This window comes from Phasianus colchicus, chromosome 24 (genome assembly GCF_987193195.1).
Source record: "Phasianus colchicus chromosome 24, bPhaCol1.hap1.1, whole genome shotgun sequence".
In the NCBI taxonomy this organism is placed as follows: domain Eukaryota; kingdom Metazoa; phylum Chordata; class Aves; order Galliformes; family Phasianidae; genus Phasianus; species Phasianus colchicus.
Window position 1 is genome coordinate 3,299,569 of NC_143459.1, and position 16,732 is coordinate 3,316,300.

The 16,732-nt window shown below is 46.5% G+C and overlaps 1 protein-coding gene across 1 annotated transcript; it reads right to left on the bottom strand.

Moving 5' to 3' along the window:
- Positions 1-991: 991 nt before the first annotated feature.
- On the bottom strand, positions 992-16,727 carry MACO1 (macoilin 1). The gene is made up of 11 exons (XM_031594970.2): positions 16,118-16,727; positions 12,981-13,122; positions 12,159-12,285; positions 10,332-10,455; positions 8,945-9,123; positions 7,626-8,118; positions 5,362-5,520; positions 4,989-5,171; positions 3,754-3,874; positions 2,394-2,568; positions 992-1,539 (listed from the first exon to the last, which is right to left on the bottom strand). The coding sequence occupies exons 1-11, from the start codon at positions 16,195-16,197 to the stop codon at positions 1,337-1,339; spliced, it is 1,986 nt and encodes a 661-aa protein (XP_031450830.2). The 5' UTR covers positions 16,198-16,727; the 3' UTR covers positions 992-1,336.
- Positions 16,728-16,732: the final 5 nt, after the last annotated feature.

Below are 16,732 nucleotides of genomic sequence, written 5' to 3' on the forward strand. Positions count from 1 at the left end.
GCACCAATTAGTAGAAAGCCTTAACAAAAAGCCTTTCAGAAGCACTTTGTCTTTCCAGACTCCATGTTTGGAAACCCACAACGTTGAGTTTATTCTGCTCCTTCCCAATGCAGTTTTATTTCCCATCCTTCCAACCCCCACCCTCAAAATAATCTGCAGCCCTTTGGATGTCAGCAGTGCCAACGTTTCTTCTACCAACCTACTAATTTTAATTTAAACCTTTGTGCAATTTAAAAAACTCCTTAAAAACCTCCTTGGCACAACGGCTGAAAAAATATTCAGCTCCGTTGAAGTTTGCACACATAAGGTGATAGAAAAAAAGTAATAATAATAAAAAACCAGAACTGCAGCTTTTATTAGCCAGCTTTACAGTCTCTTGTATACAGTACATTGCACAGCTCTGCCTTCACAACGCTTCCTGGGTTAATATTGTGCCTTCTGTGATGCTGTATCATCAAGGCAAGTTACAGAACACTGCTGAGTTTATATCGAAATAAACAGAAGATGTAACCTTGGTTTATGATGAACATCCAAATTACCATGTACAATTTGCAGCAGACTCTGTAATGAGCTTGATATAAAGCTAGATGACAGCGAAGGGGGGAAAAATAGTTTAAACTATCAAGTTTCCTCTTGAAATGTCTTTTCCCAAGGCACTGTGAACAAGACTGTCAGCAGTTCTCAATGACCAGAGACACCAATGGGAGCATAAATATTTCACACAACAACCACGGTCGCATCCTCACCCATTTCCTCCTGCTTTCCCTTAAGCAACACCCCTGAATTTTGTTTGGTCCTTGGACGGGGGAATTAAATTCTCTTCCTCAACACCTTCTATTTGTATTTAACACATCTATCAATCAAAGCTTTGTTGGATTATTTAACCCTTTCACTGTCAAAACAAAAGGTTTTTCCTCACTCTTTCTCAGTGGATCTGATTGGCAAATTCAACTCGACTGTTTAAAAATAAAAACAACGGGAGAAGAAAGGGTTCAAAATCAAGCAAAGCCCTGTATTTTCAAGAGGAAACCATGCACAAGTACATAAGAAGGCAAAATTGGCTACTTGAAAACCAAGAATTGTTTTTAATGCATTGGCCAAGGAAAATAAATTGCAAAGTTCTGTGAGGTTTTCTAAAAATTTACAAGAAAAACTGATGGGCAGTTCTAGTCGATCCAGATGTTCTTTTTTTGTTGTTTTTGTTTTTGTTTTTCCTGTTTTTAATGACAACAAATAACAGTCTCACACGATACAATTTCATCTTGGACTGCAAGAGACACTCCTGTGTGAAAGCCTTCAGCACGGTGACGTCACCGGGCAAAACCAGAGTTGGCATTCATTTCTTCATGGGCTGATAAACAGAGGCATTGGGATCGAGTCCAGAAGGGCTGGTCTCCACAAATTTGGAAGAGTAATGTGGGGAAACGGGGCTGAGCGTGCTGGTGGCTGCGGTGTAGGTTATGCTGGGCATCACTGCCATCACTTCGGCAATCTTCTGTTTGAGCTCCTTGATTTCCTGATCTTTCTGAATGATTTGCCCTGAAATGGCAAAGAGCGTCGCTGAGAAACAGCTGCACCTTCTCACCTTCCAGTGTTCTTTCTGTGATGAGCTGCTGAAGCCAAACGCCCAGAAGGGATTTGGCTTTTTGATATCCTAACAGCAACAGCAGACACGGTGCAGCTGCACCTCTGTGTCAGTGAGTGATGTTTACAGCACCACATCACACAATCAGATCTTCTATTCTGTTTTGCATTGTTTGGATCCACAACTGCACAGTGCCAAAATAGGATTTTACTCTGCACTGTCCCATTTGTCACAACCACCTCACGGGGGGGTTATTAAACACGTCATTTTCCTTATTTCCAAAGCTGTCCACACCATTTTTCTACACCCCCCATATTCTACACCACCCCCACGCTCACAAACTCGTTACAGCACTTTATGTAAGTACATAAAGAGCACAGAAGAAAAAAAAAAAAAAGATTCTCATTCTAAGAAAGCCTCCCTGCAAACGAACTCCTTCGAGGAAATTTGACAGCTACTAAACCGAGAGCTTCCTTCCTTTTGCTCCAGGGCCTGCCCAGCTAACAGCCAGCCCAGCAGAATTAAATGCTGGCTCCAAGCTCCCCCTGGTGGCACTCTCTGCTTACAGACACCTCTCTGCTTACCGACGGGGGGTATTTTGGGTTTTTTCCCCCCACATTTTGGTCTATTTGCTTCAGGAGATTGAGGGACAGGGATAACAGACAGCACTGCTATCTTATCTTCTAACTCTTTCAAAGAAGTTCTCCAGCTTTGAAGAAACCATTTATAAAAATGGAGAAAATCCCAGGATGGCTTGGGTTGGGGGCCCAACATTCCCCATCTCCAACCCTCCCCACCACTCTGTTACCTTGGGCAATCTCAAGCTGCCGTTTCGCATCTCCTAACGCAGAGAAAAGATCCAGCTTGATCCGCGTCTCTGCGCTCAGGCTGTTCTCTAAGTGCTGTGTTTTATCCTGCATGGCTGAAAGTGCTGACATCAACACCTCCGTATCCTTCTCATTTTCCTTGTACTTCCTCAGTTCCTGTAGGAGAAATGAGGACAAATATTATTCCTGTAGGTTTCATGGATGAGATGGACTGAGAAGTCTTTCCCTTCCTTACAGCACACTACTGGGCCTGGTATTAATACAGTCAAATTAAAATGATGGTTATTTGAGGACGCTGTAATATCACCTGCAGTGATATTACATCCATCACACAAATGATTAAAGCCATATTGTACAAAGGGCAGTTACAGTGCAGTGAGCAGGTCCACAGAATCACAGAATGGCCAGGGTTGGAAGGGACCTCAAGGATCATGAATCTCCAACCCCCTGCCACATGCAGGGCCACCAACCTCCACATTTCACACCAGCCCAGGCTGCCCAGGGCCCCATCCAACCTGGCCTTGAGCACCTCCAGGGATGGACGGGGCATCCACAGCCTCTCTGGGCAGCTGTTCCAGCACCTCACTGCTCTCTGTGAAGAACTTAAGGTCCCATTTCCCCTGCTGCTCAGCTCCTTACTCTGTACCACTGAGACCTTTCACCCATCCCTCCCAGCTGAGAGCTGCACAGAGCTCTTCTGCAAGCACAAAGAGCTAAGCTGTGGAATACAAAAGCAGCTAGAATGGGAACAAATCCCTTACCAGGAAGTTTGAAGCTATACTAAATAAAGACTGACTGCATTGTAAGCTATTTCAGTTGTCTGATGGGAGGGATTTCTTCATCTTTGCATGCTTTTTACATTTAACCAAACTGATGCAAACCCAGAAATGTAGAAAAGTGAAAAGGAGGGAGCAAGTATTGCATGGAAGTCAGTCACCTTGTGGTTGGGAATGGCTATTTCTAAATGGTTGGGGGGTTTTTTTGTTGTTAAATTCCTTACTTGCCAACAGTGACATTTAAAACAACACAGACTGCCAACAAGACCTCACATAGGACATAAGGTGTAGTGGGGATTATGTCTTCTTCAGTCTATCCTGATGACTGATCTGGAGAAAAGAAAACCAACCCAAATCATTTAAACATTTGAGTGGTGTGGAGCTGAGACCCATAACCTTTCTTATCCCCATCTTCTTACAAACTCTGATACAAGACACGCAAGAAAGGCATCTGAAGAGACCAATTCTTGAAGGTGTTGACTGCCTCTTGTGTAGATCCAGCAGTCTCAAGGCTCTGAAAGCACTCACTGTGATGCTGCTCTAAGCCCTGGCACTTTCTTGTTACCTGAACTTTCATTTCTAGTTCTCGTATCTGATCTTCTTTCAGCTTGATGTCAATGCTCAGCTTCTTGCACTCTGTCTCCAGCTCTCGGATACGATTCCGTAAAGTTTCAGTACATTCTCCTCTGCAAAAAAAGCATTAAAAGAGAAGACAGTGAATAAAAGCAGGAGGCTGTCAGCCCGGGATTGCTTATTACATGAAAAGTACTATCAGTATTGAAGGATAAGAAAGGAAAGGTAACTTTGTTCTTTTCAGTAGGAGGTTTTCCCTATGGCAATAATGAAAAACTCCACAGAGGTTTTCCAATATTACACCTCCAATTTTACAGTCTCCAATTTTATACCTCGAGGATTGGGAAGTTGCCTGCAACGTTTATGAACGATGGAGAACAGAAAAGCTGAAATAATGCTTTCCAGACACTTGGATCATTGCAATCATTGTCACTTGCATCATACTTTCATGTTAAAAACCATTCCATCTTACACCTGCATTAATACTGAAATATCACTGTGCTGAGCACTGGCAGTCAGTGGCTACAGCAGAATATTTCTGAGGAGCAACATAAAGGCCACTTTGGCCAACATCACTGCATGAAACCTTGATTCACAGCCCCCAGTGAAAGGGGAGATTCTGTTTTGAGAGGACTGACCCACGCAGGGCACAACAGCTCTCTGCCAGCATAGCCACTGCACAGCTGGTAACTCACAGAAACACAGAATGAACCACAGAACGGCCAGGGTTGGAAGGGACCTCAAGGATGATGAAACTCCAACCCCCTGCCACATGCAGGGCCACCAACCTCTACATATAATAGCAGCCCAGGCTGCCCAGGGCCCCATCCAACCTGGCCTTGAACACCTCCAGGGATGGACGGGGCATCCACAGCCTCTCTGGGCAGCTGTTCCAGCACCTCACCGCTCTCATAGCAAAGAACTTCCCCCTGACATCCAACCTCAATCTCCCCTCCCTCAACTTCAAAGCATTTCCCCTTGTCCTGCAGTTATCTCCCCTTTCCAAGAGTTGATTCCCCTCCTGTTTGCAGGCTCCCTTTAGGCACTGAAAGGCTGCAATGATTCACCCTGCAGCCTTCTTTTCTCCAGGCTGAACAAGCCCAGCTCCCTCAGCCTGTCTTCACAGGGGAGGTGCTCCAGCCCTCTGATCATTGTAAACTCAGAGTGCATTCATCATCATGAGACATTTTCTGGAGCTGATATCCCTTCTGGGGCAGAACCACATACCTTGTAGCAGCAGCAAATGCAACAGCACGTGCAGCAGTCGCTTCTTCCAACTTCTTTCTCTTTTTTTCTTCCATTAATTGTTTTTCTACAAAGGCTCTGGCCTCTTGCTCTGCCTTTAATTTCTTCTCCAGCTGGCTGATCATCTGCTTGTCTTTTTGTTTCATTTGTACAGCACTGTGCAATCTGGAAGAAACCAGGTACAGGGTTTAGCACAGGTTTTCACTTACCACGAATAAATTGCTGTCACAAATCCCAAGCGAGTCTTGCTTTCTTGCAAGCACCTTATACTTTGTCAAGTCTTAACACAATATTTCCCCCTCCAGCAAACTCCAGCCATCAGCAACCATCTCACACAGCTTTCCAGAGCACCTACTTGTTCTGGAGCAGTTCGTTTTCCTGCCGGAGCTGCCCGATCTCAGACCGAATTCCTCGTTCTGTGTTGGTCAAAGAACTGATCTGGCTACGCAGCTCCTGCTCGATCTGCCTGCTTGCTTGCAGGTCAGCCTTTAACTTTTTAATGTCTTGTTCCAACCTAAGGCAGACAATTTTAAAAGACAACGTTCAGTTTAACAGACTGCACTTCCCACTTACCCAAGGGTTCCAGTGCATCAGATGATCAATTCAGAAATGATGCTTCTCTTTGCTGCATCATCTTTTAGGTAACTCTGCACACACAGCTCCACATACAGCTGTGCAAACTCTTCATAACCCCCACAGGAATTCTGTTCCCCTCCATGGACTGCAGCACTGTGGAACACCTGATGGAATCACCTCCTTCCCTCCAAGCACAAACGAAACTGATAAGGCTGAGAAACCCCCAGGGCTGACAGGTGACCACAAGAGCACATTTTTGCTTTTCTCACCCAATTCAGGCTGTGTTAGCGATGCTCTGCACTCCTGAGTTCTCACTAAACATGGTTGGGTTTTTCCCTCGAAGTACAAAATGTACATGTGTTATGTTATCCATAATTCAGGACTCGGTGAATTCACTTTCAATTCCTTCTGAACTGAGAGCATCTGCTATACACTCACTTGCAGCCTTAGCAAGTCATGCAAGCTTATTCATTAATACATTTTCATCTCAAATGGGTTAAATAGAGACAGCAGTTTGTAATGAGAGGCCCCCAGCTCACCTTTGTGTTCCCCACGTTTGAAATAAATCTCTTAAAATAAAATAATGAATAAAAAATACACTGTATACGTATGCATAGGTAGAAGGAAAATCATAGTGGGCAAACAATAATGGCACTAAGCAAATGAATGCTTCATGCTAAGGACAACAAGTTACTTCAACACCTTGAGCTCCATTGTGATAATCAGACAGCAGGAAAGTGTCCTCCTCTATTTAGGAAGCCAATAATCCATCACAATGTAAGGACCAACCGTTTCCTGCCTGGTTTCTCTCATTAAGACATCAGATCTGCCAAAATTAGTGGTAATTCATTAAAAAAAAGTTCATTTCCCATTAAAAAAATAAATAAATAAAGAAGTGCACTTCTTGCATTCTCTGGTGTGAGCCATGTGCTTATCTTCAGCCCCCAAATGTTCTGCTGGAAAAAAGCAAGTCTTCTGTGCATACAGAGCCCATGCCAATTTCTTTCAGTTTCTCATTACTAGAAACACAGATATGCTTCTTTTCTTCTTAAGCACTGCTGCATATCACTGCTGATCTCAGTAACAAAGTAGATGACTGAGCAGCCCCCTCCAAGATGGATCGTTTCCCTTATTGCCTTGGAAAGGCAAAGACAACTCAGGCTGCTGCTTCCAGCTGTTCATAACCCACTGATGAATGGTGTGCCCTTTGTTTACACTCCTCCATAATCACCTGGCTACAAAAACTAAAGTTCTACATGACCTGCAGTGCTTTGCTAAGAGAGCTGTTCTTTCTTTTGTTCACTCGTTGCCCCTGTTGCCAATGTGAGCATGCAGCACTGCAGTTCTTCTATGGGTGCTGTGCCATTGCTAGCAGCTCCTCAGGGCAAACTTCAGGTGAGTGGACATCAAGATGTGACTTCTCCCAGCTCTGCACTTCTGTTAAAGTGCTGTGGCCTGCATTTAAACTGGTTTGTTAGCAGTAATGCACAAAGCAAGTTCGAGTTATCGCTTCAAGGAGTCGTAGGGCAGCTGATAACTTTGCATCTGTATTTGTGAATTGAAAGCAAAAGCCAAACATTTCAGGGGGAAAAAGAGACCCCACCACCAGATGAGAAAGCAAAACCTGCCCAGGTACCACTGAACCCCTCTGAATTCCCTGGAGATGTAAAAATCACTCAGGAATGTTTGCCAAGGACACATGTCCTGAGCTCTGTAATGAGCATTCTCCACATTTTCCTCATCAATAATTGTCACAGCCACCCACAAAGCCTCACAACACCCTGTGAGATCGGTGAGAACCACATCCTGAGGGACACAGGAAGCTGTTTGCTGAAGATTATGTGGCCAAGGGGAGGCAAAAGTCAGGAACTGAACCCCAGCAGGCTGCCTCCTGCCTGCTTACCCCATGACAAGCCACTTCTGTCCTCTTTACATGATCATAAATTACATCTCCCTTAGAAGACCAACTAAGAAAATAAAACCCAACAAAACCCCAAACACACCCAATGCTTGGCTGTTACACTGCATCCCAGTGAAACTCACCTCACCAACGCATCTGGTTTGCTGAGCTGGTTATTGGGAATACAATTCTCCATTAAGTCCTTATGTGCACTCGGGCTCTTGCTTGGACACTTCTGTTTTTTCTCATTTTTAGATGCTGAAGGGATGCTCCCATTGGTCGCACTGTGACTACGTGGGGAGGAGTTCACAACCCCACTGACATTTTTGTAATTTTTGGATGAGGCAGTGCATGAGTCCTCCTTTAAGAGGTTTTCTGTACTTCCTACGAGGTCGTTATTTAATCTTTTACTATTGATATGGTTTTCCATATATTCAATTTCTTGTATTTTAGAGTCTACAGGTTGCAAAATGTTGTTGTTTATTCCGAGGTTGTGTTTCTTAGCATCCTTGTCCTTTTCTTTCCCTTTTTCTCTATATTCTAGCTCTGGCAACGTTGCAGATAATTTTTTATTGGCTGGAATGCCTCCATTGTGCTGCAAAAGTATCGAGGAATCCATCTCAGATAATCCTTTGGCTGCAATACCAAAATAAAAGAAGAAAAAAAAAATTAGTTTGTTAAAAATCAATCAATATTATGACACAAAGAAAAACGATGGTGTCTACAACCATCTCTTCTGCTGAAGGCAATCATTGAGAGTCTGCTTGGCAAAAAGAAGACAAACCCAAAACCCAAGAAGAAAAAAATGGGTGGCCAGCAGGGAAGGGGATGTGATTGTCCCCCCCTAATTGGCTCTTGTGAGGCCCCATCTGCAGTACTGCAATCAGGGCTGGGACCCCAGTATGAGAAAGCTCTTGGAGGAGCCACTAAGATGATCAGAGGTCTGGAGCACCTCCCTGTGAGGAAAGGTTGAAGGAACTGGGCTTGTTTAGCTCAGAGAAGACTCCAGGCAGACCTCATTGTGACCTTCCAGCATTTGAAGGGAGAGTATAAACAGGAGGGGGAACGGCTGTTTGTGAGGGTGGATGGTGATAGGACAAGGGGGGATGGTTTTAAGCTGAGACAGGGGAGGTTTAGGTTGGATATGAGGAGGAAGTTTTTCACCCAGAGGGTGGTGAGGCACTGGAACAGGTTGCCCAAGGAGGCTGTGGATGCCCCATCCCTGCAGGCATTCAAGGCCAGGCTGGATGTGGCTCTGGGCAGCCTGGGCTGCTGGTTGGTGACCTGCACACAGCAGGGGGTTGGAACTGAGTGAGCATTGTGCTCCTTTTCAACCCAGGCCATTCTATGATTCAATGACAAGACCAAACCAAACGAAAGGTTTCTTTCAGCCCTCCTCAAGGATGAAAGCAGCAGAACTTTGAGGTGCTGGTGACACAAGAAAGCAGGAGGTGCAGCTCACCTTCCTCTGCCTCCCTCTCCTGCCGCTGCAGCATCTGCTGCTCCGGGGGCAGTGCCTGCTGCAGGAGCTGCATGTAGAACTCGTTCTCCTTCTGCACTTCTTTTTGTTTTCTTAAACGCATTTTGTAGCTGACGTAGCTTTTAAAGCCAAAGCCCAAACTGACGACAGGGTAACCAATGCTATGGGGGGATAGAAAAAAAAAAAGAGCAATTTTACTATTCCAAATGTAAATTAATGAATTGCAAAGCTGTGAGCACATCTGAATTGCAATTTCTCACGCAGTGATGCACAGAACTTTTGTGCTGTGCTACGATAAGGATGTAGAGAGTTTGTTACCAAGCTACAGCTCGTTACAGACGGACTGATTGTAACACAAATGATTACAACAACACAATTGCATGGTGCATAGCAGTGCCAGCTGTTGGACAAGCACAAGGTGCAGCCGTGCATCTCTCCAGGAGGTAACAGCCAACTGCAACCTAGTTTTGGTCCTGAGAGGCCGTGCAAACATCTCCATATAAAAATACATCATCTTTGGCAAGCATTGGAACAAAGCACCACCAATCTGCTTTTTGAACACAGAAGGTGTTCACTACACTGGGGAAAACTCCCATCTAGATGACTGCATTAACCATGGAAGTCTTCCCACTCTTTGCTCAGTAACAGCACCGTGCAATCTGCATTTCTAAGTAAGCTTCCAGAATGCAAGAACCATTTGCATATGCATCTGCCAGTGCTCCTTTTGTGATGCTGAGCAAAGCCAGCTGTAGCTCCAGTTTGAAAACCCTGATGACAAGCTGAGATGTCTGCATCTAATTCAGCAATAGAAAGGCTTTTCTTCACAGCTCCTGAACTGTTTTTTGTAACCTGAGCAGAATTCAGATCGTGTTTAAGGGGTTTATTGGCACAGCGTGGACAACAGAAATGAAAATGACAGATGCCAAATGAATGAGGGCTGTCCCATGGAGAAATGGAGCAAACACTCCAGGAACAAAAGAGGACACACATGAAACCCAGCACAGCCTTGTGGTACACTACAAACTTGTGGTAGAGAAGTGCACCTCTGGACAGAGAGGTCTTCCTCATTAGAGAAAATCTTAATGGAATGCATGAATCACGAGTGAAAATATTTTCCCTTCCACTCATTACGAAGGTCCAGGATTTGTAAATGGATGACAAGAACTTCCAAAAATATCACAGATACCTTCAGCACAACCACAGGTGGTCAATGTGTAACACACGTTATGGATGGAATGCTTAAGGACAGCTGTGAGAGGGAGAATCAAACGGCCAAACCCTGAACCAACATCCAAAGACCCGGGTATGGATCCCTCTGGTTTAATAAGAAATGCTTAATAAGAAATGTTAATGAGCAAAGGGGACTTACCAGTGTGCTGCGAAGGGACGACAGAGGTCCACGTGGAAGTTCTTTAGATCTTTAAATCTAATTGCTGCTTCGATATAAACAAAAAGTATCCACAGTGATACTGTTGGTAGACACACACCCCTCTCTATGGAGGGGAGAGAGGGAAGGAGAGACAGAGGAAAAAAAGAGAGAGAAGCACCTCAGTACCATAAGACAAGCAGCAGACATTCTGAAATCATTTTTAAAGGTTTCCAAAAGACAGCGGGCAATTTTCAGACATTTAGAAATGGAATTGTAAGAAGTTTTTTGCTCGATAAAGTAGCTAGGATGCCTTTAAGGTGGTTCTGAACGTCTGTTATCTCGTTTGATTGCTGTTACAAGGCACCAGTGGAAAGCAGCAGAGGTGGAGCAAACTGCACAGCGCGGCACAACGCCGTATATAGACCAGGAATGCGAGTGGAAGGAGCTGCAGAAGATGAGCTCATGTTACAGCTGCCAACCTCACAGCCAGAACTGCTTTCCCACCCCAAATTCGGGATCTGCCAGGCCCAGCACTGAGCAGATGGGCTCCAGGATCCACTTATGGCAGAGGAACGGAGGGCACAGCGTGGATCCCTCCCTGCAGCAGCCAAGCAAAGCTCAGCTCAGCTCAGCTCTCAACCCTCTTGGTCAATGGAAGCCACCACTGCTGACTGTGTTACTGCTGCTGTAGAATTCCACAACTCGATTACAGCTCCGTGCCCCAAACTTCATCAGGTTCTTGGCTACACGCCGACGCCTTGTGTGCTTATTTGGAAACAGGTCTCCAGGTTGGAGCTATGGGTGCTATTTTGAGGCCCTGATGTGATTTGCTTTGCTCTGTTTATTGGGCTCTCTACTTTTGGTCTCTCTTGAACTGCTTCCTTCAATGTAAATTGGAAAGCTATGGTAAAATCCCTCTGCTACAAGGGATGGTTCTGGTAGGTAGATGCACTACCTAAAAAGATCACCACTGTCTCAAAAAAAAAAAAAAAGAGCAAATTCCCATCAACTTAAATAAGCATCAAAGAAAGATTAATTCCTAAGGCTGCAGGGAAGCAGAGCAAAACAGCTGAAGTTCAACCCGACCCATCAGGTGCTGCCTTTACTCTGAGTACAGCTCGAGATAACGCTCTGACATCTTAACACAACCCTAAAAATAAACCCAGGTTTGGGGTTGTTTTTTTTTTTAACCTATTTTATATTGGGCAGCAACTGGTTCATAGCCTTTTCCATGAACTCCCACGCTGTCATTATTACCCATGACTAACCTGTCAGGGAGATGACTGCTTCCACCAGCAAGCTGAGAAGCAATCCATGCTATCCTGCAAGCTCCCATCATCTGACTTCAAGACTAACACAGAAATATTACCAAAGTCCCAAACACTTTTGGTCCCCTAGGACCAAAAGCTGCCTTTAAGCAAAGCAAGGTGTCTTCCTGAATTAAATATATTGGGATCTATGGTGATATCCCAATTAAACAGCAAATTAGTTGAGCAGTGGGCAGGGTATCGTATTGTTTCAGAGTTCTTGTGTTTGCTCAGCACTTGTTGAGCTGTGCAGGAGTGTTCTGAAGCCAGGAACTCCTGCTCACAGGCCTTCAGTTCCAGCAGTTAATCACTGAGTGATGATTAACCACAAGATGTACAAAGAGAGATGGTATCAGGCACGCATGAGGATACCAAGGATAACAAAAAGAACATTTCTTACCTGTATAAAAAGTACAATAAAACAAATCTAACAAATAGAAGAGGGGCTCTGCATGTTACTAAGAATTAATTAAGATATATATTCGAATCTGTATGTTTTAGTTGAAGAACAATGACCTACCTGTGTGCCAGACATACTGTACCCACACATACGTGCTGGCAGCAAAGAACAGCCATTGTATTGGTATGAAGAGCAGACATATTATATTTGATGTGAATGCTACACACACAAAAAATACTGAAAAAGCCTAAAAAGAAAAGAGGGAAAGAAGAGTGTTTCAGATTATTCCAGCAACACATCACCAGTGAGTCCAGCATAGAAACATGAGTGTTACTTATACCCAGGGTAAAGAAATTACTGCACCATTCGGGTTGGGAGAGATCACTAAGATCACCCAGACCAACCAAACAGAGCAGCCTGGCTGAAGGCAGGACAGATCTGTCCAACCATGAGCCAACACACACAACCTGAGAATATCTGTGCCCCAGCCACTCCTCCTGCAAGTCCCCGAGCTGCTGCATTTACACCTGGTTTTGTTTGAAGATCACTGCCATACAGTGTTGATGTAGTGTTATCATCACTAGATTCTACTACAAATAAAAATCAGCAGCATCACTTACTCTCCCCAAGTGGTAAATATTTAAACAGGCAAGGGCTTAAAGCAAGCTCTAATAGAGGGGGATCTAAACAAATCCCCTTATCTCAGGAATTCAAACGCTATCTGCCTGCAGTGAATTATTTGACAGGGATGTGTTCCACTTCCACTTGCCACAGATTAAAGAGGCAACAGTGAGAAGGATGAGCACAAGTCACCTTGCCTCCTGACAGCTCCTTTTGTGGAAGTGAGCATCGGTGCCACTAAACAAGCTATGGAACGTGGAAATTACCCTGACACCCACAGGAGTTCCCCACAAAGGGAAGGCAGCTCTGTGCTGTACTCACCAAGCCCTGGTATCTGAAGGAATCGTAAACGCTCCTGATGAAGAGCCAGAAGGGCCACAGATACTCAAATCTGAACTCCAGGACAAAGTCTGCTAGCAGGACCAGTGCCCACACCACCAGGAACTTCAGGTACAGGAAAGTACTGCCAAGAGAAAAGAAAAGTGATCTCAGTCAGCATCTCCAATACAAAGGCTGATTTAAAAACAAAAGCAAACGATTGTATGAACTCATGAACTTTTTGCTTTAATTAATTAAAAGGTCAGGAATAAAACCTGTCAGTAACTGCAATACAGGAGAGAAGATTTCATACCAAATAATGAGACCACGGGTTGCCTTCCATTCAAATCAAGCCTTGTCCAACACAGCTGACTTACTTTTATTGTTGTGGCAGCACTGAAGGCGTGTTGCTCTGACCAGACGCTCGGCCTCAAGCTCCCTTTTGCTTTGCAACGTATTTCTACAAAGCAAAGCCTGGCCAACAGAGACACTGCCACAGCTGCAGTGCTGCTCTCCTGCTCTGCACTCCCCCATCCTCGGGGCTGAGATGTTTCTGCCTCCCCCTCCTCACACCGCAGCTGTTCCCTCATTGTCTGCCCAGCACGAACACGGAGGTATATTTTAAGCCTTTCACTACAGCCATTGGGAAGAGCGTTTCGATGCTGAGCTGTCAAAGGGGTAAATTTAAACATATCCACGTTCAAATTAATACATCCATTTAGGAAAAAAAGAAAGAAAGAAAGAAAAGGGTGTATTTGCAGCACGCTGCAGCTGCTGGGGATCCTCACCAGGAAAGCACACAGATCCCCACCACAAAGGCACACTGACAGCCTCCAAATGAGACTATGTGAACAAAACCACAGCCCAAATGCAGCAGCAGCCCCCCCCCCTTCCCTCCCCCTGCTTTGTATCAGCCCTTCCCAGCGCTGCTTCTCCCCCTGGTGCCTCTATTGTGCCACACGCTGATGCACAGCGCTGCTCTGTGACCCCACACCTGCAGTTCTGACACCCACTGATGCCTAAAATCTGGGCAATCGGTTTTCTGACCCACATGCAAAATGCTGGAGGAGGAGGATTCTTTTTTGGGGAGCAGCTTTACACCAAAAGAGGGGAATTGAGGTCAGGTGTGAGCAGGAGCTCCTTTACACAGAGGTCACACAGCAATAAAGCAGAATGGAGCTTTGGTGGGAAGGCTCCTCTTCTCATGTACACCAATGGGACTCAATGGAAGCACACAAGCAGTGTCAGCAGCAAAGCAGTGGGGTTTAAAATACATCAAGGATGAGGAGTGGGAACCAAGCAGCAACAAGTCAACTTCAATTGCTTCAGCAACAACAAGCTGCCACGAACACCCCAATGAACAGCCCAAGTCCTAAGGCACCTGCAGCGCCAAAGACAAAAGATGCTAACTGCAAAACGATGGCAACAGAGAGCTGAAAAGGCATAAGGCAAAGTTCTGAATGCAAACTGTGGAGACAACAAGGAGACCTTCAGAGCCCCGCTCACCAACCCTTGGGTGGTTTTGGAGACCTGCTGAAAGCATGGTTACGTTTTAAGGCTCACAAGGTTCTTTGCACAGGTAATGCAAAGTCTTCGTTGTGCTTTGCACGTAATATTAGCTTGGGATTCTGCAGGACAGGAAATGATGGCAGCCAAAATGCAAAAAGCAGCTTCAAGGATAGGGAGGGCAGCTGCTGCGTGTTTGCTGGGGAAGGTTGGCTGCATGAAGGGCAGCTGCTCCTGAACTCTTCAGCATTGCAACCCTCAGCCACATTCACCCCTCTCTGGGTGCACTGAAGGATTGGCACAAGGGTGGGAAGATTGGTCTTCAATTAAAAAGCAAACACAAATCCTACAAAGATTCAAGTGTGCTCATCAAGCTGTTTGCTCAGCCTGGCTGCTCTGTTTGTATCACTGCCATGCTGCCTCCTGATAACTGTATTTACTGGGTTTGTGTAAGCTGATGGCAGCAATTAAGATAAGTTGAGTAAATAGCTACAGTAACCAGAGTCATTTTAATGATTTGGAATTCTATCCTTACAGCTGACGTATGTAAATTATGGGGAGAAAGTGAGGGAAAAAAAGCAAAACGGAAAAAAAAAAAAAGGATAAAGAAACAAGGAATAAAGAAATCCAGGAGGGAAATGCCCCCAGCCCATTTCCAGCCTGCAGACCAGCTCCTCTTCTCTTTCTGCAGGACAACACCTCCAAGTCACCCAGTACTTCTGCTCCTCAAAGCCCCACGTGAAACAAAGGCTGCAAATCCCATTTCTGATACAAAACATTCCAGGAGAAGCCCTGGCACCTCCAACAGGTCTCACTCTGTGCTGCTCCACACCTTTCCCAGCTCTCCCTTTTCTCCCCCCCTTTTCCCACCCCGTGCGATGGGCAGCACGCGATTCCCACTCAAACTGTTCCAAATCACCACCGTAAGAACTTCCAAGCGACGGATGGCATCGCTGTGACAATCCAAGCGCTGCTTTCTCAGCCAAAACCAAGGCTCTCCCTCCTCCCCAGCAGGGATGGGAGAGGAGCAGAGCAGCACCACCCCAACACAAACAGAGCTGCAAACACCGCAGCGTGCGGGGTCCGCACTGAGAGCACAGCCAAACCTCTGCCGGGCTGGAAGCAGAAACGGGACAACTTTCACAAGTCAGTTTTTTGGTTTTTTTTATAGATTTTACACCTCCAGCAAGGTTGGAAAAAAGCCATTCGGACCACGCAGCCCAACCTGTGACCGCTGTAACCGCGTCCCTCGCTTCCAACCCGCTCCTTTCCAACCCCCCCCCCACTGCCGGTGACCCCCCCGCCCCACCAGCCCTGCCGGCTCACCGAGCGCTCGTTTCCCACCGCAGCTCCGTCACCCTTCGCCCCACCGCCGTCACCCGCGCCCGGCCTGACCCCCCCCCCCCCCGCCGCACCCCGTCCTTTCCCAGCCCCGCCTCGCCTCACCTCGCCCAGCACCGCGGCTCCCCCCGCTCCCCACGTGCGGTCCGGCAGCGGGGCGGCGGTCGCCATGTCGCGCTCTGCCCGCTGTCAGGGCGGGGGCGGGGCGCGGCCGGGCCGGGGAACCGCGGAGCTCTCGGCGTTACCCCCCCCCCCCACTCCTTTTTCCCACCCCTCCCCCGGCCGTTCGCTACCTGCCGTAGATTCCCTCGGCGATGCGGTTCCGCTTGAGCGGCCGCCGCAGTTTGCTGCAGTCCGCGCTCCGCCGCTTCATCCTCCCGCCGCCTCCGGCCCCGCGCCGCCCCGCTCACGGCAGCACCATGCGGCCCTCGGCTTCCTCGCGCGGCGCGGCTGCCGTCGTTTCTCTTTTTGGTTTTTTTTTTTTTTTTTTTTTTTTGTTGTTGTTGTTGTTGCGGTGTTGTTTTTTTTTTTTCTTCTCTCCCACCTCCCTCCTCTTCTTCTTCTTTTTCTTCTTCTTCTTTTTTTTTTTTTTTTTTTTTTTTTTAATAACCCCGGGAAACAAAGAAATAAAAATAATTCCTGGTCGGTCCCTCCCCGCCGCGTCCCCCCGCGCAGCCGCCGCGCAACGACCCGCCCTCCCCGACGCTGTCCAATCGGGCGGCTGGTGACGCAAGAATGACGGCTCTCTCGACCAATCGGAGGCGGAAAAAGGCAGACGGACGGCCGAGGAAGCCTATGAAAGTGCTGCGATATTGGTCCCGCCCCGCGTCACCGAACGGCCTGCCCACGCGCTTGATTGACGGTCACGAGAGCCCGTCGCAGAACACGGATTGTGAATTGACGGCTCT